At 37.2% G+C, this 20,763-nt stretch overlaps 1 protein-coding gene across 1 annotated transcript in view; it reads left to right on the forward strand.

The window, feature by feature from the left end:
- Positions 1–20,763, forward strand: part of DNAJC15 (DnaJ heat shock protein family (Hsp40) member C15) — a 79,025-nt gene that overhangs the window by 33,039 nt on the left and 25,223 nt on the right. The window contains 3 exon segments of the mRNA NM_001133819.1: positions 5,436–5,487; positions 8,665–8,738; positions 18,178–18,254. Of these exon segments, the coding sequence (NP_001127291.1) occupies positions 5,436–5,487; positions 8,665–8,738; positions 18,178–18,254 (203 nt within the window).

The following is a 20,763-nucleotide window of genomic DNA, read 5'->3' on the forward strand; positions in this document are numbered from 1 at the left end:
TGCCTCACAACACTTAAGATTCTTTCCTTCATCTTGACTTTAGATAACCTGTGTTTGTGCCTACATGATGATTTTTTTGCAATGAATTTTCCAGGTGTTCTTAGAACTTGTTATATTTGGATGTCTACGTCTCTAGCAAGGCCAGGAGGTTTTCCTCAACTAGTCTCTCAAATACATTATCTAAACTTTTAGATTTCCCTTCTTTGTTGGGAACACCAATTATTCTTAGGCTACGTCATTTAACATAATCCCAAACTTCTTGGAGGCTTTGTTCCTTTTTTAAAATTCTTTTTTGTCTTTGTCAGTTTGGATCAGTTTGAAAGCCTTGTCTTTGAGCTATGAAGTTCTTTTTTCTACTTGTTCGATTCTGTTGTTGTAACTTTCCAGTGTATTTTGCATTTCTTAAGTGTGTCTTTCATTTCCAGAAGTTGTGATTGTTTTTTCTTTATGGTATCTATTTCTCTGGAGATTTTTATCCATATCCTGTATTATATTAAATTTCTTTAAGTTGGTTTTCACTTTTCTCTGGTGCTTCCTTGAGTAACATAATAATCCCCTTCTGAAATCTGTCTGACAATTTAGAGATTTCTTCTTGGTTTGGATCCATTGCTGGTGAGCTAGCGTGGTCTTTTGGGGATGTTAAAGAACCTTGCTTTGTCATATTACCAGAATTGTTTTTCTGGTTCTTTCTTGTTTGGGTAGACTATGTCAGAGGAAAGATCTGGGGCTCAAAGGCTGCTGTTCAGATCCTTTTGTCCCATGGGGTGATCCTTTGATGTGGTGCACTCCACCTTCCTCTGGGGATTGGGCTTCCTGAGAGCCAGACTGCAGTGATTGTTACTGCTCTTCTGGGTCTAGCCACCCAGCAGAGCTACTGGGCTCTGGGCTAGTACTGGGGAGTGTCTGCAAAGAGCCTCATGATGTGATCTGTGTTTGAGTCTCTCAGCTGTAGATACCAGCACCTGCTCCAGTGGAGGTAGCATGGGAGTGAAGTGGACTCTTTGTAGTTTTGTTTAGTGAGTTGGTTTTCTTGAATACTGGGTACTAGTAGTACAGCTGTTACATGGACAGACTCAGGACCTCTGGTTAGCCAGGATGCTACAGGCAGTGGAATTAGCTGTTTTCTTTTTTCTTAGAGTGTGGTTGTTCTTTTATGAGTTGCTATAATGGCTTCAGTTTCTTGGCCTCTAGCCAGGAGGTGGAGCTTTCAAGAGAGCATCAGCTGCAGCAGTATGGGGGATACAAGCTTGCCCTAAGATCACCTGGATAACTATTTGGTTTTCTCAGCTGATGGGTGGGGACATAGAGCTCTCAAGAGATTATGTCCTTTATTTTTGGCTGTGGGGTGGGTTGGTGTGCGTGGTGGGAGGCAGCAGTGTGTAGAGAAGGATCACCAGGTTGGGGAAGGGTGGGGCTTATCTGAGCTCAGATTGTCTTTGGGCAGGGCTTGCTGTGGCCACTGTGGGGTATGGGGGTGTGGTTCTCAGCACTGGGAATTTGCCCCAGGCTATAAGCCTCCCACTGAGAAAGCAAGCATGGCTTTCAGGCTCCTTGCATGCTGCATCTTCTGTGTTCATATCTGCACTTCCTGTTTGACCCTCTCCCACCCCTTCCTCGATTCCTCCCAGGAAAATTCATGCTCAATTGAAATTATTACAAAGTTCACCTGGAACTTTACTTCTACCTGTGGTCCTTCCCTAATTCCAATGGCAGCCCTCCCGAAGGACCCCTGTGACATAAAGTCAGAAATGGCTTCCCTGGGGACCAGGAGTGCTTATAGGGCTCTTCCTGCTGTTGCTTCTACTTTTAATTTTTGCTTAGCTCTCTTCAGCTCTAGGTAAGGTTAAATCCTACTGTTCCCTGGATTTTCAGGTTCCCCAGTGAGGATGTATGTTCAGAGGCAGACTTCCCCCCTCTCACACTTTGGGCACTTAACAACGGTTTTTCTGCTGTCTCATGGAGTCTGCAATGGCAAGCATGCTTCTTTCAAAGGGTCTGTGAATTCTTTTGGTTTTCCTGATGTGTTTCTGGAGTAGTTCTTGGAGCAAAAGTTCATGGTGTGAGTCTCCACATGCTGTTTCTGTCTGTCGGAGTGGGAGCTGAAAGTTAGTCCAGCCTCCTCTCCACCATTTTTTTCTTTTGTTGTTGTAAAGGTTACAAGGCCTTTGTTTTTCCTTCTGTAAAATAAGTCTTTAGAAGTAGTCTATTAATTTTATTATTAAAAACTTAAGTTTTTATTATCGAATGAATGAAAAGTGAAATATATGTGACAGAACTTCTGATGTGCTCTAGGAGTCAAAAATTGAGAGATCCTCTTTGACTTCAGTGAGCTCATATATTTATATATTTATATTTCTTTTTCTCTTTCTTTTTTTGGAGACGGAGTTTTGCTCTTGTTGCCCAGGCTGGAGCGCAGCGGCGCAGTCTCGGCTCACGGCTTCCAAGGTTCAAGCGATTCTCCTGTCTCAACCTCCCGAGTAGCTGGGATTATGGGCATGTGCCACCATGCCTGGCTAATTTTGTATTTTTAGTAGAGCCACCGCACTCAGGACTTCTTTCTTTTTAAAGAAAGATTCTTATGTTGGAGCTTGTGAGCTGGAAGGACTTCAGGAAAACCCACGGAATCCCCTCAAATTGTATACAGATTCTTGTGATGTTTATTTGCGTTTTCCTGAGTGTCTCACGTGTCCGTGTGAAGAGACCACCAGACAGGCTTTGTGTGAGCAACAAGGCTGTTGATTTCACCTGGGTGCAGGCGGGCTGAGTCCGAAAAGAGAGTCAGCAAAGGGTGGTGGATTATCATTAGTTCTTACAGGTTTTGGGATAGGCAGTGCAGTTAGGAGCAGTGTTTTGCGGGCATGGGGTGGATCTCACAAAGTGCATTCTGAAGGGTGGGGAGAATCACGAAGAACCTTGTTAAGGGTGGGGGAGATTACAAAGTACACTGATCAGTTAGGGTGGGGCAGAAACAAATCACAATGGTGGAATGTCATCAATTAAGGCTATTTTCACTTCTTTTGAGGATCTTCAGTTGCTTCAGGCTATCTGGATGTATACGTGCAGGTCACAAGGGATATGATGGCTTAGCTTGGGCTCGGAGACCTGACATTCCTGTCTTCTTATATTAATAAGAAAAGCAAAACAAAATAGTGAAGTGTTGGAGCGGCGAAAAATTTTGGGGGTGGTACGGAGAGATAATGGGCGATGTTTCTCAGGGCTGCTTCGAGTGGGATTAGGAGCGGTGTGGGAACCTACAGTGGGAGAGAGTCAACTGAAGAAAGATTTTGGGGTAAGGGGTAATATTGTGGGGTTGTTAGAAGGAGCATTTGTCATATAGAATTATTGGTGATGGCCTGGATGTGGTTTTCTATGAATTGAGAAAGTAAACGAAAGACACAAGGTCCGAATAAAAGAAGGAGAAAAATAGGTATTAAAGGACTAAGAATTGGGAGTACCCAGGACGTCCAATTAGAGAGTGTCCAAGGGGGTTCAACGTTGTTTGCTTGGTTGGCGAGTTTCTGGGCTCTATCCTTGAGTTTTTTTATGTTGTCATATACCAGGCCTGATTGATTTAGGTAAAAACAACACTCTTCATTTAAAAATATACAGAGTCCTCTTTTTAACAGTAAGTCAAGGCCTCGGTGATTTTGGAGGAAAGAGAAATGCAAAGCCAGCAACTGTTTGTTGAAGAAGGATTAGAAACATTTGAGGTAAAACCAGGAGCCACTAAATACCAAGAGCCTGAGAAACCGCTTGGGTGATTTGATTAATATAGGCCGGTCTGTTATTGGACTGTATAGAGGTGGGAAGGCCAAACTGAGGAATTATGTCTGACAGAAGAGAAGAAATGACCGCAGTGGTCTTCTCAGATCCTGTGGGAAAGGCCTCTACCCACCCAGTGAAAGTGTCTACCCAGACCAAGAGGTATTTTAGTATCCTGACATGTGAGTAAAGTCAATTTGCCAGTCCTGGGCAGGGGCAAATCCCTGAGCTTGTTGTGTAGGGAAGCGATGGGGCCTAAGAAATTCCTGAGGAGTAGTAGAATAGCAGATGGAACGCTGAGAAGTGATTTCCTTGAGGATAGATTTCCACGATGGAAAGGAAATGAGAGGTTCTAAGAGGCGGGCTAGCGGCTTGTAACTTAACATGGAAGAGGTTATGAAATGACGACAGAATAGAATGGGCCTGTGAGGCTGGAAGGGGATATTTTCCTTGGTCCAAGAACCATTTGCCTTGTGTGGGAAGAGATTGATAGGTGGAAGTTTCAGTGGGGGAGTGGGTGGGAGTGGCCAGATGAGAAGGAGAAAAGAAGTTTGAACGCTAGCTGCTTTTTTAGTTACCTTATCAGAAGTGCCTAAAACCCAAAATATAGTGGCTTAGGAAGATAGAACTTTTATTTTTATCCCATGTATTAATAAATAAAGACAATTCAGGGGTGGGAAGGCAGCTCCGTGATCATCTGGAACCAATGTCTTTTCATCTCATTGTTCTTCCTACTTTATCCAAGAGGGTTGCTCCAGCAAAAATGTATGCATTCCAGCCAGCAGGAAGGAGAAATGGAGAAGGACATCTCCTTACCCTCTGTAGGACTTCTCAGAAGTTGCATACACTACTCTGGTTGTATCTTATGTGTCAACGCTTAGTTAGCATAGCCATACCTAAGTCTAAGGGAGGCTTGGAAAAATATATCTAGCTAAAAACAGGAATTCCTGATCCTATTAAAAAAAAAAAGAGAGAATGGATATTGAGGATTACCATTGATCTTTGCCACATAAATCTTTTGTTATTGTGACACTAATAGTTTCCTGAGATGTTTAAGGAGAAAAGCTCAGAATATTATGGGTATATAGCCAATTTAAAATAAATTCTCATTGGAATTGGCTTATATCTGACATTCTGAATTTTGGACCCTTATTTTAAAATTTTTACACTGGTCTAGAAGGGTAGACCTTAACTTTTGAATTTTTTATCATTTTTGTTAAGTTTGGAAGCTTGACTTCTTTCCTAAACATTGATGTAAGGTTTCATGAAATTTTTAAATATAGCAAATGCTGTTGAACATTGCAAATGTAAAATATGGAGGAGGAAATATGTGCTTTTTATCTTTATAGAAGATAAATATATTAAACCCACTATTAAAAATCGTCTATAGAAAAAATTTTAGCAATAGGTAATATAAAAGCTCTGGGTTAGAGTGGATTCAAATATATGGAAATTAAATGAAACTCTAGAATCAATTCACTGAGAATTAGCTGATATAGTGAGCAGCAGATATAATCCCATAGACACTGCATATTTTTTTTAAGTCCTGGTCTTCACAGTAGAGCTTAAAGAAAGTGTAGTATTGTAACGTAATTATTCTCATTATTAAAAATGATTTACTTTTAAAACCCAGCATGTTACATCATAAGTAATATTCATTTTTTCTTCCATAGGTAAGAAGTTTGATAGCTGTAGGACTGGGTGTTGCAGCTTTTGCATTTGCAGGTAAGATAAAGAATATATACCAATAAATTGCAGGAGAAATCTTTCCAAATAGCATCTACAGTGATTCATGAGTAGACCCTTAGTATTCTGAGGTTTTGGTTTTCAGACATAATACATTCTCATTCTTTCCACCATTTGTAGTTACTGAACATTTGTCATTGTAGCAAAATCTAGATAAACTTTATAGGGAAGAAAATTAGTGATAGAAAAGCCAGGAAAACTAGCTCCAATAATAGTTTATTCCTGGCATTTTTTTCCGTTTGAGGTATAGTATACTATAAAAAGAAATTTTAATATTATGCAATGTAAGTGGCATGGAGTTCTTTTATTCTCCCGTATTTATTTTTTCTTGCAGACAGGTTTATACATTTTAAGCTGTCAGTTCTTTCTCATGAGCATAGTTGTTCCGTGTTGTTTATTAATTTGTCTCTAAACATATTGGTATAATTACCTTGATAAACCCTGGGGAATTTTTTTCACTGCTAAAATTACCTTTTTTGAAAGAATAGTTCTTTTTTTTTTTTTTTTTTGGATGGGCAAGACTGTGCCCCTTCCAGAGGCTCTGGGGAGAACCCCTTTCCTTACCCTTCCTGGCCTACAGAGTTTGCCTTCATCCTTGGCTCATGGACCCTTCCTCCATTTTCAAAGCCAACAGCTTAGCATCTTCCAACCTCTGTCTGACTGTCACTCTCCTGCTTCCCTCTTAAAAAGATTTTGTGATTACACTGGGCCCACCTGGATAATCAAGGATCATCTCCCAATCTCAAGATCCTGAACCTAATCACATCTGCAAAGTCAGTTTTATTACATAAGGGTAACATATTCTCAGGTTCCAAGGATTGGGACATAGACATCTTTGAAGGCCATTATTCAGCATAGCACAATGCTAGTTTTTCTTTTTTTTGAGACAGAGTCTTACCCTGTCGCCCAGGCTGGAGTGCAGTGGGGCGATCTCTGCTCATTGCAAGCTCCGCCTCCCGGGTTCACGCTATTCTCCTGCCTCAGCCTCCCGAGTAGCTGGGACTACAGGCACCCGCCACCATGCCCGGCTAATGTTTTTTGTATTTTTAGTACAAAAATACAAAATTTATCCAGGATGGTTTCGATCTCCTGACCTCGTGATCCACCCGCCTCGGCCTCCTAAAGGGCTGGAATTACAGGCATGAGCCACCGTGCCCGTGCCCGGCCCATTCGAAAGAAAGTAAAGTAAATTTGCTGAGTCTGTCATTAACTTACAGCAGTTTTCAATTACATAGCTATATCCTAATTAAATGTTAATTTGAGAATATGTCCTTATTGATAAAGATTTATTTTTTTGTTCTAGCATTTGTGTTTGTAAGTTCTATCGGCTTGATCTTGTTAATTGGATCTTTTAGGCAGAGCTGCATTCCATTTTGGCTATATGGAGTTTAGTAAGATCTAATAGAAAAATGAGAAATAAGAGGGTCTTGTTTTGTATGGTATTTATTTTCTCACAATGATCATTTAAAACACTATTTTAATCTTTTGTCTTGGAAATGATGAAACACTTCAACAATCAGAACTTTAAAATCTAGATCAGTGGTTCAGATTCTCTTGATGTTTTTGTCATCAAGGTCTTAAGTCTCAGTTATATAACTTATACTTAATGAATTTCTGAGGTTTCATGAGAAGAATATCATGTCTCAAACAGAATTCTGACAAACTTGCCCCTAAACATAAAGGAATTTTAGTATTAATTAGAGTAGGCATAGTTATGAATTAAAATGTAAGGTTTTCATTTGAAATTAGATAAAGATGTATTTTTTCCAGGGTCGTCTTTGTAGAATGACCAGAATTGGTGTGTGTATTCTATATAGAACACACTATTCCCAAACTCGTATTACTGACTAGAATATTATATTAAATAACAGCAAGATCTCTTCTAGAGTCAAATACAACCAAATAATAGAAATTAGGAGAAAGTATACTTAGATGTCTAACTCGGTCTTCTAGTTAGAGTAAACCTCCAGATGTCACATCTTGAAGCATTTAACTGCTTTTTAACTGAGATTAGATGTCAGTCACTGTGGTTTTGAAGAATTTTGAGGTAATATAAAAGCTACATTTCATACTATAATAAAATCAAATGGAAGATGACATCTATGTGATAAGAGATACAGGCAAGTTAGGGAATCAGCCTCATTTAATTTCACTTTATTTAATGTTCTCCTTTATCTCAAGACCTTTTTATCTTCACATTTTCCCATTTCTGGCATCCTGTCTTTCACTGTAACATGTTTGCACAGAAATAACAGTATACATAGGCAGGTAAATTTTTCTAAAAGGTCTAGGTAGTTGAATTTTTGCAGTAGAACTCTTGATTTGCAAATAGGCTTATGGTTAGAAGTTGAATTAAAGCCTGTAGTGTCATATACTGGTTTTCTAGCAAGACTCTTGGAGAAAGAGATACTAGTAGAAGACACAATCTGATTGGGGTGCAAAAGATAAAGTAGCTAGATAATATTTTACTCTTATTTGATGCCCTCAAAATAATTTAGAACCTGTTTTACTATTGACTCTTAGTTGTTAAAACTCAGGGGAGTTTTGATTATTAGGATTCCTAACTAGGGAAAGAACTAAAAATAAGTTTTCAGAGAGAGTAGCCATCCTCAGTGAGAAAAACTGATAATTAACATCCTTGGTAAGTATTTCATATGTAATTGCTTTTTTACTTTAGAGATAATTCATTAAAACCATTTCTGTGTAGTATAGATCATAAATATAATTTGTTTTCTATATATTTCAAAGTGATTATCATAAAAAGCAATACAATTAATCATTTTAGTATTATAAGTATCTTTTATACGTAATAGGACTTTACAGTTTGTTGTAGAAAGAATACTAGGATGTTATTTTTTGTGACCTATACCATAATATAATGTAAGATATTATACATAAACATTGAAAATTTCTAGTTTTGTGGTCATAAACTAGAACTTGATACATTTAATGGCTATGATAATGGTATTAACATGAAATTTTGCCCTCCAATAAATTAAAAATTTGAAAAAATTGACCATCTTTCTGGTAAGTTTTGAAATACTTATTGAAATAACATATATAAACTATCAATAAATACTGTTGCAAGCACTTTGAAGGTGTTGATTGATTTTGATTATAGAAAATACGTTTGCTTTTATTCCTTTTACTATTTAGGTCGCTATGCATTTCGGATCTGGAAACCTCTAGAACAAGTTATCACAGAAACTGCAAAGAAGATTTCAACTCCTGTAAGTTAAACGTGGCTTTAGTTAGAAGACTCATCTTGATTTTTGTTCGTATGACATATTTCAATTAACTTAGAAAATGTCTTGGATTTTCCAATGTTTGTAGAAGTTTGTTTCCTTCACTATATCATTGGTGAGTTTGTCTAATTTACTGGCTCAGTTTCTTTTAAGTTATTGGTCACATTATTTTTATATCTAACTTTATTCCTGGTTTTGACATCTAATTATTATAATCTGTTTAGTAGTATTACATCAACTTTGATGTAACTTATTTTACCCGTTTAGTTACTGTTCATTTATTCAATAAACATTTAGTGAGTCCTCATCCCTGTGCCAGGAGCTTGGAATAGCTGATGAACAAAGAAGACATGGTTCTTGTCCTGATGAAACTTATCCAAGAGTTGATGCCATCTTGTAATTTGAAACTAGTCCCCTTATACCATCATGCCTGGCCATCTCAAACATAAAATTACGAGATTCCAACCATGAAATCCTGTAGAACTTATCATACATTTTCGTACCAGCATTATAGCTACTCTGGGGAGCTGAATATAAGTGAAAAAATGAATGACAGTATGTATCCGTAAAAGCAACAGTATGGATTGTAGTTTGCAACCACTGAAGACAATATAAAGAAAAGTCAGTGAGGCCCTGCAGCATAAACGTTGGCTTCAGGGAAACAAGCAGATCTGGGATAGATCAACTTGGTTCAGATTTGAGATTGTCAAATTGCTGCAAACCAAGTTGATCATCAGCTATTCTAAGTTCCTGGCACAGGGATGGGGACTCACTAAATGTTTATTAAATAAATGAACAGTAATTAAACAGGGAAAGTAAGTTATGTCAAAGTTGATATAATACTACTAAATGTAAAACTACTAAACTACCTTCTTTATATGTTATTTCAATAAATATTTCAAAACTTACCAGAAAGACTGTCATTTTTTCCAAATTTATAATTTATTGGAGGACAGAATGTCATGTTAATACCATTATCACAGCTGTTAAATTTATCAAGTTCTAGTTCATGAACATAAAACCAGAAATTTTGAATGTTTGTGTATAGTATCTTACATTTATATTATGGTATAGGTCACAAAAAATGAATTGCTTCTTTTAGCAAAGACATTACAGGCTTGTGAGGCTTAGTTAGCCATGAATAATGACAGCACCAAAGGATGACATACTGACAAATAATTAAACTTAGATTCAAAAAAACAGCAAGTGATTTTACAGTCCTATAAATGCATGTCTGTGATTAGAGGGAACATAGGTGTATTTTCTGTTTTCCTATTTATATTTTATTTGGCTAAAATATTGGTAGTTATTCAGTAAATATTCTTTGAGCACCTACTACATACTACATTACCATAGACAGTGGGATATAGTTATGGACCAAAGACATTGCCCTCTAGGAGCTTACGTGTTAGTGGAGAGACACAGTAAAAATAAATAAATAAATAAATGACGTAAGATATATAATACCTAGAAGTGTCGAGTGCTTTTGAGAAAACCAAATCAGGGTAAGAGGCTAGAGAGTAACAGCAATGAGGAATCTTTACCTTAGATAGGCCAGGTAAGGTTTCTCCAAGAAAATAAGGGAGCAGGCCATACGAGCCCCTGGTGTAAGAGCTTCCTAGGTGGTAGGATCACTGCAAAGGTCCTGAGGTGCAAATGAGTCTAGCAGCAAGAGTAACTCCAAAGGAGTGTATGAAGGGCATAGTGGTAGCTTGGGCCCAGATCCCTTAGGGCCTAATAGACAATGAAAAAAAACTTCAAATTTTACCTTAAGCATGAAAGAAAGCCCTTGGAAGGGTTTGAGCATGGAGGCAATGTGATTTGCATTTTAGGTTATCACTCTGCTTGCTACCTAGAGCCAGAGTAGAAGCTGTGAAACCAGTAAGCGGGTATTGAGATAGTCCAGGTGATGGATGATGATGGCTTGAAATAGAGTAGTAGCAATGGACACAGTAACATAGTTCTTTAAATGAATTATATTTATATCTTTCCATATGTTTATAAATAATAAATGGAGATAATTTCAGAAATCGTTTCTTTTTTGTTATGGTGATCTTCAGTATACTGTAAATAGAAAATTACCAAGTTGTGCAAAACTACATTATTTAACATTGTAAAGGAAGAGAGAGCAAGAAAATGAGAAAATCTTCAGTAGTTGGTAGAGGCTCACAGATAAGGCAGGGTAATTCAAGAGATTATAAGGGATATGCTCATGTAAACTCTTTCTTCAGCGGCTCATATGACCTGCTCCCTCATCTCAGAGGAGCCTTACTTTAATATAAAGAGTCTGAGCCTGGTACCTGCATTTCTTAAAGGGAAATGATGTGTACCCCCTTTTCCCTCCTTGTGGGGCTCAAGGTAAGAAACTTAGCTTTCAATAAATCTGGCTTCTTTTTCACAAAGTGCTACTATTAGAGTTTGCAGTAAAACATCTTAGAATATCTTTATCATTGTCATAATCATAGTTATATTTTTACCTCAGTAAAGATGCAAGTATATACAGTGTTTTGATTTTGTAAATATTATTAATTATTGAACCAAAGAGGGTTACTAAAAAGACAGGAACTGTAATTGTGTGTCACTAAATGTCTGTCATTCAAAGAAGATTGTCCAAGGCTCATGTTTCAATGGGGGTCTCTTTTCATTGTTTCTTGAAACTTTATTTGCTTTCTCTAAGCTTTAACATGTTGTTTTTCAATCTTATCTCTTTTTCATACTTTTTTTTCATCTTGCTGAAATAGTGCCTTACATAAGTTTTTTATATGGAATGCATGGATGGTAAATGTATTTTCTGCTTTGTTAAACAGTTTGTTTCTTTTATTCTCACTGTTAATTATCAGCTGCTAGCTCCTTGAAATCTGGTGGAGCCAACATTAGAGAAGTATAGAAATCTCTGCTGAGACTAAGCCTCAGTGCCCGAACTCCCGCATTCCTGCATACTCACAGCTAGATTTTTTGGTGGTCTTATTATTCTTATTCCATTGTGGACAACCTGTTGTTTTGGTTTTCTTTTGTTTGGGTTTTGGGGTTTTAGGTTTTGGTGGTGGTGGCTTTTTATTTTTTTAGCTCTGAAAGTTTGTAGGATTTTCTCTTTCTTACTGATGTTCTGGAATTTCACAAGAATTCTTAGTGAGCCCTAACTTATTTGAAAGTGGTCTTTAGTTCTGTAAGATTTTCTTACAGTTTTTTCTTTTATTATTTCTTCCTTTCATTGTCTCTCTTTTCTGCTTCTGGAACTCCTAACAGAAAGATGTTGGACCTAATAAAAAGATGTCTGTCCTCTACGTCTCTTAGCGTTTTATCTCTTATTTTCCATCTCCTTATCTTTCTTTGCTCTTCATTCTACAGTATTTTCACAGCTTATTTTCCAGATCACCAGGTTGGCCTTTAGCAATGTCCATTCTGTTTTTCAGTCTATCCACTGAATTCTTCATGTCGGTAATTTTTTTTTTTTTTCTTTTGAGACAGAGCCTAGGCTGTAGTGCGGTTATGCAGTCTCGGCTCACTGCAACTTCTGCCTCCCGAGTTCAAGTGATTTTCCTACCTCAGCTTCCTGAGTAGTTGGGATTACAGGCACTCGCCACTACGCCCAGCTAATTTTTGTATTTTTAGTGGAGATGGAGTTTCACCATGTTGGCCAGGCTGGTCTCGAGCTTCTGACCTCAAGTGATCCACCCACCTCAACCTCCCAAATTCCTGGGATTATAGGCGTGAGCCACTGCGCCCGGCCAACGTTAGTAATTTTCTAACTTCCAAGGATTCTTTCTTGTTTCTTTTTTCTGGCAACCCATTTTTTAATTAATGTGGTATCCTTTTGAATATTTCTAAAGCCATTAATTAGAATTTGGCCAAATTCTCTTCTGCTTCCTAATTTATCTCCTTTTCCTAAAGTCAATTGTTATGTGTTCATATTGGCTCTTTTTTTCCCCTCCATGATAATTGGGTTTGCTCAAATGTCCAATGATCCTTGGTTGTTGATTCATATTTATGATGACTAAATTGACTAATAGAAGTAATGTTCTTGACTTTTCTTCAGCAGTTTGGTAGGGTTGCTTCAACAGCTTAATTGAATGACAGTGTTGACAGTGGGCTGTAAATAACATAGGTGGGTTTGTCAACAGGCATGTCTTTCAGAGCAAGGAGACTAGAGGCAGGATTGGTACCTAGAGAGAGTCCAGGAGAGGTTGAGCACCGTGTATATTTTACTCCTTGGCATAGCTTTTCACCTCCCTAGGCTTCTGGGTTCTGAAATGGGATCTGCTGGTATGCCTCTTTGTTTCTCTTAGTACCTACCACCCAAAATAAGATGCGTATCAGAAAAAGAGGCATATGGTTCTCTTTCTCAGCCTCAGGGCAAAAGTGACAGGTGCCTGGCCTCTTATGCTCTATATGAGTAGAGTAGGAATGAACTGTTTATATTGTTCTGGTTTAATAAGTTTTGCTGATTATTTTATTGTTGTTGACTCTGAATTTAGTGTTCTTGTTTTCCTGAAAAGGGTTTCTTTTTTTCTCTGTTTGAGGCTGCTGGGATTTTTCTGTACATGCAAATTTTACCTAGGATTTCTTTAAACTTTCTGGTTTGCTATTTATCCCATTTCTTGTTTTCTAGGCCTATTAAGGGTGTTTTAAAATTTACAGTGTCTTTTCTCATTTCAAAGGCACTTTGGAAAGCAAAAGATCTTTATGATTCAGTCTGCTCTTTTTAACGAGTGCCCTTTTGCTTGTTTTTTTTTTTTTAATTAATGTATTAATGTATATTATTGACTCAGCCAATGTCTAGTTACCCTTAAATTTTTTTTCTGTGGGAGAAAACCCATCCTTCATCTTTTTTTTTTTTTGAGGCTTTTAATTTTCTATTTGTGAATCTGTCCTTTTATTTGAATATAATTTTTAAAATTGCATTTATTTTATTTTATGATCAAGTGAAATTTATGGAAAAATATACTAATTAAAAACCTTTGTTAGCTTTAAATCAAATAGATTATTGTACATAATAAAGTTTATAGTTTATGATAAATGTATTCTTTAAAACTATGGGATGATCCAGTTCTTCTCTAGTTGCCTGGAGGACTTTTGTGTTTCAAGCTATTGAGTGGATGAATTAGCTAATGAAGACTTTGGTTTAACTTAGCAAAGGAGACACAAAATAATCTAACATGGCACTACAGCATTTAGTGCTAACTTTAGAAGGAAAATGGTTTTGATTTCTGTCGTTTATATATACAGTATTTTATGAATGGGATAGTACAAAATAATCATTTGTAAGGTCCAGGATGTGTTTCTGTTTTTAGAAAAAAAGGACCATTTACTCCATCTATTTGATGGTATACTTGTTCCTTAATCTAATTTTTTGGTTCTAAACATTTTCTTTGACCTACCACAGAGTTGTCAGAAAATGGTTCTGCAGTGGCTTATACCTGTAAGTCCTAATATAATGCAATATGGGTATATTATTTTCAAGCTTAAAAGGACCTTTCAGTTTTATTAGTGGGGAGGAGTACAGAGTTACAATTTTGTGCTTTCTCATGACATAGATATTAATTCAAACATAATAATAAATTAAAATACTGTGATAACAGTTTTGTTCTATTCAAAGTTATATAAGACCTAAATTTTCTAGAAGTTTAGGAAGCATGATTTTCTCTGAAAAAAATGTGTAAATACAGTTGACCCTTGAACAACCTGGGTTTGAACTGCACAGGTCCACTTAATCATGATTTTAAAAAATAAACTCAATGAGCCCTCCATGTCTGCAATGAAATGTAGATCAAAAATGTAGTATTCATGGGATGCAAAACTCACCTACACTGAGGCCAACTTTTTGTATCTGTGGTTTCTGTAGGGCTGACTGTGGTGCCTGAGTATCTGCAGATTTTAGTATGAGTGGTCCTGGAACCAGTCACCCACAGATACTGAGGGTTGAATGTATTTTAGTAGTGTGTAACATAGCAATTTTTTGTTTTTCTCTTTGTATACTTTTCTGCACACAGCCCCAAATGTTAGGTTTTTATTCTCAAAATGGTCTAGATCTTTTGGAAGGGTTGTGTTGATTATATGTATATACAGATTGACTTACTCGTAATAAAATCAGTGTTCATATGAACTTCCCGACACTAGATTTTCGGTAGCCTTTTCTGAAACTGTGTCTACCTGGGCAAAACTGAAAGTGAAAAAATTGCTCAGATACCAGTACCTGCTTTTAAGATTAATGAGCTTGGTGACTATAGTGGGAATGACAGTTTATGAAACATGATAAATTTATCTTTTTTATTATGCTGGCTCCAAATTTTAGAGCTCCCTAAGGTAAATAAAGACTCATTGAAATATTTTTTTCCTGAATAAAGAATTATTCTATGCAGTAGTTCAGGCATGATTTAAAAACAAAAGTAAGAGCAAATATTTGGTGATACTTCTATTTTGTTATGACTAAATCAACTAATTACCTTTAATTTAGGGAGTAACATATGCATCTAGTAAAAATTTTGGTTTCCTGAAAGAAACCTTAAAACCAGCCCCTATTCCTCTAAGTCCCTCGTTTTTTGAGACAGTCTGTCTCCATTGCCCAGGCTGGAGTGCAGTGGTGCACTCACAGCTCACTGCAACCTCCACCTCCCAGGTTCAAGTGATTCTCCTGCCTCAGCCTCCAGAGTAGCTGGGATTACAGGCGTGCGCCACCACACCCAGCTAATTTTTGTATCTTTAGTAGAGATGGGGTTTCACCGTGTTGGCCAGGCTGGTCTCCAACTGACCTGAGGTGATCCGCCCGCCTCAGCCTCCCAAAGTGCTGGAATTACAGGCGTGTAATTCCACGCCCCACAGTTCCCACAGTCGGCCCCCTTACTTCTTTCCATTTGTTTCTGTATCTGTATTTCTCTCTATATCTCTCTTTATATATGTGCATACTCTCTATGTATGTTTAGAAAGATATAAAATTTGTTCAGGTTAGTGTGTGTACTTAACCCAATTTGATTATCCTTCCTCTCTTCAAATCTTGTGTCAGGGGTGGGGGACTATTTGTTTTATTACTGGATTATAAATTACTTGAAACTTGGAGAGTATATTATATTCTCACAGTATTGATTCATTGATAGATTAGCATCTGTGTGATGAAGGACAGTCCTTGATCTCTCATTTGAAAAGTGCCTGGTACACAGCAGTTCCTGAAGTGTTTATTGAATGAATTAATTGCCAGGAATTATTTATTACCAAGTAGAAATTTATAACAAGCTGCTCAAACAGTATAGCTTATATAAATGGCCAGATCTGACTCCCTAGAACCCATTTTTTAAGCTCTAGTCATTTCCTTAGTTTCTTTTAGTATTCTTCTTTTTCTTTAATTGTATAAATGGCCTGTGCTCATTGTTGAAAATTTAGCAGTTAAAAAAAAAGAAAAAAAAATTATTTCAGATTTTATTTCATGTACGCATACCTATTTTTCCCTCCTTTTGTAAGGAAATGATTTCATGCTTAGAAACGTTTATGCCTGTAATCATATATGTGTATGTTTCCTCCTAAAAGCTAAGTTTGTACATCCTGTTTCTCTGTTTAGAGCTACTGAAAATAGTGTCTTTACTCGCTATCTCCATTCCTTTCTTCCCATTCTGTCTTAAATACACTCTAATCGTACGCTCACTTCACTTTCTGCAGCTCTTCTCAGTTTTTGACGTCCTCTTTGCTAAATCCAGAGGTCAGTTCGTGGCTCTCATTTTACTTTACCTATCAGAAACTTTGAAACCATTTTTCATTTCCTCACTCTTGACTTGTAATTACCTTCCTCCTTTACTGATTCCTCTCCATTTCTATACCACGAAGTGTTGCAGTCTTTAGGGAAGACTCCTTGGACTTCTAATTTTTAAACCGTCTCACTTCAGTCTCATGGCTTTAAATGCTGCCTGTACACTAATGACTCTCAAATGTAAAGTCCGATGTTAAGTCAGACATTCTCCCCTTGGATGTTTAAGACATTTCAAACTTAATATATCCGAAATCATTCTCCTCATGTCTGTTATTCACAACAAATAAACAGCTGCTCCTTTCCTAAGTCATTAAATGGCAATTTGGCAGTTTAGGCCAGAAACCTTGAAGTCATTTGCACAGCTTGGGTTCTCTGGAAAGCAGAGTGAGATAAAGATTAGCAAGCTATACCTTTATTAAAGAGTGCTCTTAGCATAAACAACTCCAGAAAGAAAGGGAAGAACAAGTTAGGCTTCAGTGCATTCCTACAAAAGCCTCAGCCCATCTCACAATAATCTCTAAGCAAGGATGGCTCATTGTAGTTATCCCAAGTTGGGGCAAGGGGTCATAGGATTAAATGACATTACCCAGGAAGTGAGTATATATAAGAAGTCCAAGGACTGAACCCTAGAGAAATACAATGTTTCTATCCCATGTCAACCAGTCAGTAGATACAGGCTGCCCTGCAAAGTGGGATGAGCTTGACTTCCTTTAGGCAAGGCAATTCCTAAAGTGTCTGAAAGCTGGGAGCTATCAGCCAGCCACAGCCCCAGTGTCTGGGGAGTAAGTCCTTCACTCCTGATGGGGGGATCTGGTGAGCACATAACAGTGTCCTCAACATCATTCTTAATTTTTCTTTTTCTCATATCCCAAATTCAATCCATCAAGCAAATGTTAGTTCTGTCTTAAATATACATCCAGAATCTAACTGCTTTTATCACCTCCTCTGCTACCACCTTAGTTCATACTATCATCATCTGTTGTCTGGATTATTGTTATGTTTTCTGAACTGGTCTGCTGCTTCTACTCTTGCACCTTTCTATTCTCTACATGGCAGTTAGATTAAATCAAGTTAGATTGTTATTCCAGTGCTCTGGCTTCTCCTCCCACTTAAAATTCTAAATTCCTTCCATTGTTTACAAGGCCCTGCACAATCTGGTTCCCATTATATCACGAGTCCTCCTCTTCACCTTGTTCATGCCTCTCCAGCAGCATTGAAACCTTTTAATCCAGCTTCCCAGCCTGTCTTGGCTTGCCTGTCTGCTAGTGTGACATACTCCCGTCTTCAATAGTTCCTCCCCATTCTCTGTTGGCTAGTGTGATAGGCTAAACGATATCTGCCATATCAACATTAAATGACTTCATCAAGGTTATCCAATGAGAAAAGTACTACAGAGCTTAGAAAAAGTTCAAGCATTTTGCTTCTACCAGTCTGTTTTGTTCTTTCTGTTGTATCTTGGTATAGAAAAATTAATCTGTTTTAAAGTGAAAAAAAGTTAGCATTTTTAAAGACTTCATATTGGTCAAAATTTCTTGAAAAGTTTCATTGTTTGGTGCTTCCCCCTGCCCCATAATTTTGAGTTGACTTCTAGTAAAATGCATTACTCTCACTGCAGCTACATGATGAGATTGAGGTCATGCCACCTCATACGTGGAACTAATGATTTCTTGCTCTTTCTTTCCTCTACAGAGCCTTTCATCCTACTATAAAGGAGGATTTGAAAAGAAAATGAGTAGGCGAGAAGCTGGTCTTATTTTAGGTGTAAGGTAGGTGTGCAGCATAAGTATTGTTTTGTTGTGTGGCCAAGCTTGTCTTTAAAAAAGAGAAAACGTTACAATAAGGTTATACTTACATTTAAAATTATGAGTAGGTGGCAGAGGAGAAAATACCAAATTTTTATATTTTAAAGCCTCAGCTCTAAAAGTATCCCACTCCCCTAAAAAAACAAAACAAAACAAAAAAACAGGCAAAGTTGTGAAGTACCCTCTCATCTCTTCTTAGATGAGATCTCTCCTTATCAGACAATAGAAAATAGGAAATGATTTTAAGCATGAGAGTCAGATTAGGGAGTTTGCTATACTGCCAACTATTTCTTGCTTAATATCATTCAGAATGGCATTGTTATTTTTCCTGAACTTTTATTGGCCTCCCAAAATACCCTGTTGATTATCTTGAAATCTGAGTATGAAACACATTATAAAACCAAGTACAAAGGTTTTTGAGGATAATTCTTTAATATTATGCAGGGCACTTACGTTGTTAGGGCAGACAGGAGTTGACTATATTTTTACATTCTCTTAAGATATATATTTATAAATTTTTATCCCATAGAACTGAAAGCTGTATAAAAGTCACTTGGAAAATTCAGTGATTAAGAGCGCAGACTCTGGTATCAAGTATATCTGCATACAAATACCAGTTTAACACCTATTAAATGGGTGACCCCAGTTTCATCATCTGTAAAATAGAGATAATAGATTAGTTTTAACTGCATAAGGTTGCCGTGAAGATTAAATTCTATAATATATGTGAACTTCTTTTTTTGGAAGTTTGTTTTTTCTTTTTTAAACTTTTAGGTTCAGGGTTACACGTGCAGGTTTATTATAAAGATAAACTCATGTCACAGGGGTTTGTTGTATAGATTATTTTGTCACCCAAGTACTAAGCCTAGTACCCAATAGTTATTTTTTCTGCTCCTCTCTTACCTCCTACCCTCCACCCTCAGGTAGGCCTCAGTGTCTGTTTTTCCCCTCTTACTATTTAGCTCCCACATGTAAGTGAGAACATGTGATATTTGGTTTTCTGTTTCTGCATTAGTTTGCTGAGGATAATGGCTTCCAGTTCATCCATGTTCCTGCAAAGCCTGTGATCTCATTATTTTTTGTGGCTGCATAGTATTCCATGGTGTATATGTACCACATTTTCTTTATCCTGTCTACCACTGATGGGCATTTAGGTTGATTCCATATCTTTGCTGTTGTAAATAGTGTCACAGTGAACATATGTCTGCAACACATGGTACTTACTAACTACTCAATAAATGTCAGCCAAGCAAAGCAGATTCTTGCCCTGATTCTGTCGCTTAGGCGCTGCCCTGTATGATCTTGGTCAAGCTTTTTTGTTTTGTTTTGTTTTCAGCTTTTCTATACTTTGGCTTCGTCATTTTTGAATTGAGAGTAATAATATTCTGCCTTGTTGGAATAATATAAGAATGATATGATAATACCTTTTTATATAATACCTACCAAATATCAGGTGCTGAAAAAAATTTCACTCCTGTTTCTTTCCATGTCTGTCACGAACGCAGAAGCTAGATATTTGCCCTAACACATTAAGTGGAAAGGTAAATAAAACTTATCTGCTTTCCTCTAGCCCTTTCTTTTCAGTCAGGCAATGTTGATTATGACAAGATAATTTTAAGATGTGAGTATATTCATTGAATCTCAGCTATGTAGACTATATAACAGGTAGGTGAAGGCAAAATGGAGCTGATCCTTTTGATAACCTATTTTAAAAATACTGTATGTGTTCTAGATGATACTATACATTCTGACATATTGCATATGAGAATTATTTATTGAAATGCATATTTGAGTCTTTGCCTTGTGTTTTTCCTTGCAAGAGAATAGTGTCCTGCAATATAACTCATGTCTATAACAAAAAGCCTGAATTATTTTACAAAGCTGCCCAGGAAAATTGTTTTTATACCTGGTATAGTAAGTCCTCACTTAATATCGCCCATGGGTTCTTGTAAACTGTGACTTTAAACAAAATGACTATAATGAAACCAATTTTTTTAAATCAATGTTATAAAGAAAGGATGTTGAAGGAAATGACATTATTTAGGGACCTGCCATACATCATTTTGCTTAAAATCACAGTTTTTAAGAACCTATCAACAATATTGTATATTATCTGAAATGATGCACATTCATGATTTTTTTTTTTTTTTTTTGAGACGGAGTCTTGCTCTGTTCGCCCAGGCTGGAGTGCAGTGGCGCAATCTTGGCTCACTGCAAGCTCCGCCTCCCGGGTTCATGCCATTTTCCTGCCTCAGCCTCCCAAGTAGCTGGGACCACAGGCACCTGCCACCACGCCTGGCTAATTTGTTGTAGTTTTAGTAGAGACAGGGATTCACCATGTTAGCCAGGATGGTCTCGATCTCCTTACCTTGTGATCCGCCCGCCTCGGCCTCCCAAAGTGCTGGGATTACAGGCGTGAGCTACTGCGCCCGGCCTGCAATCCTAATTTCTATTTTAAGATACAAATCATAGC

The sequence above is a fragment of the Pongo abelii genome, chromosome 14 (genome assembly GCF_028885655.2).
Source record: "Pongo abelii isolate AG06213 chromosome 14, NHGRI_mPonAbe1-v2.0_pri, whole genome shotgun sequence".
NCBI lineage: Eukaryota > Metazoa > Chordata > Mammalia > Primates > Hominidae > Pongo > Pongo abelii.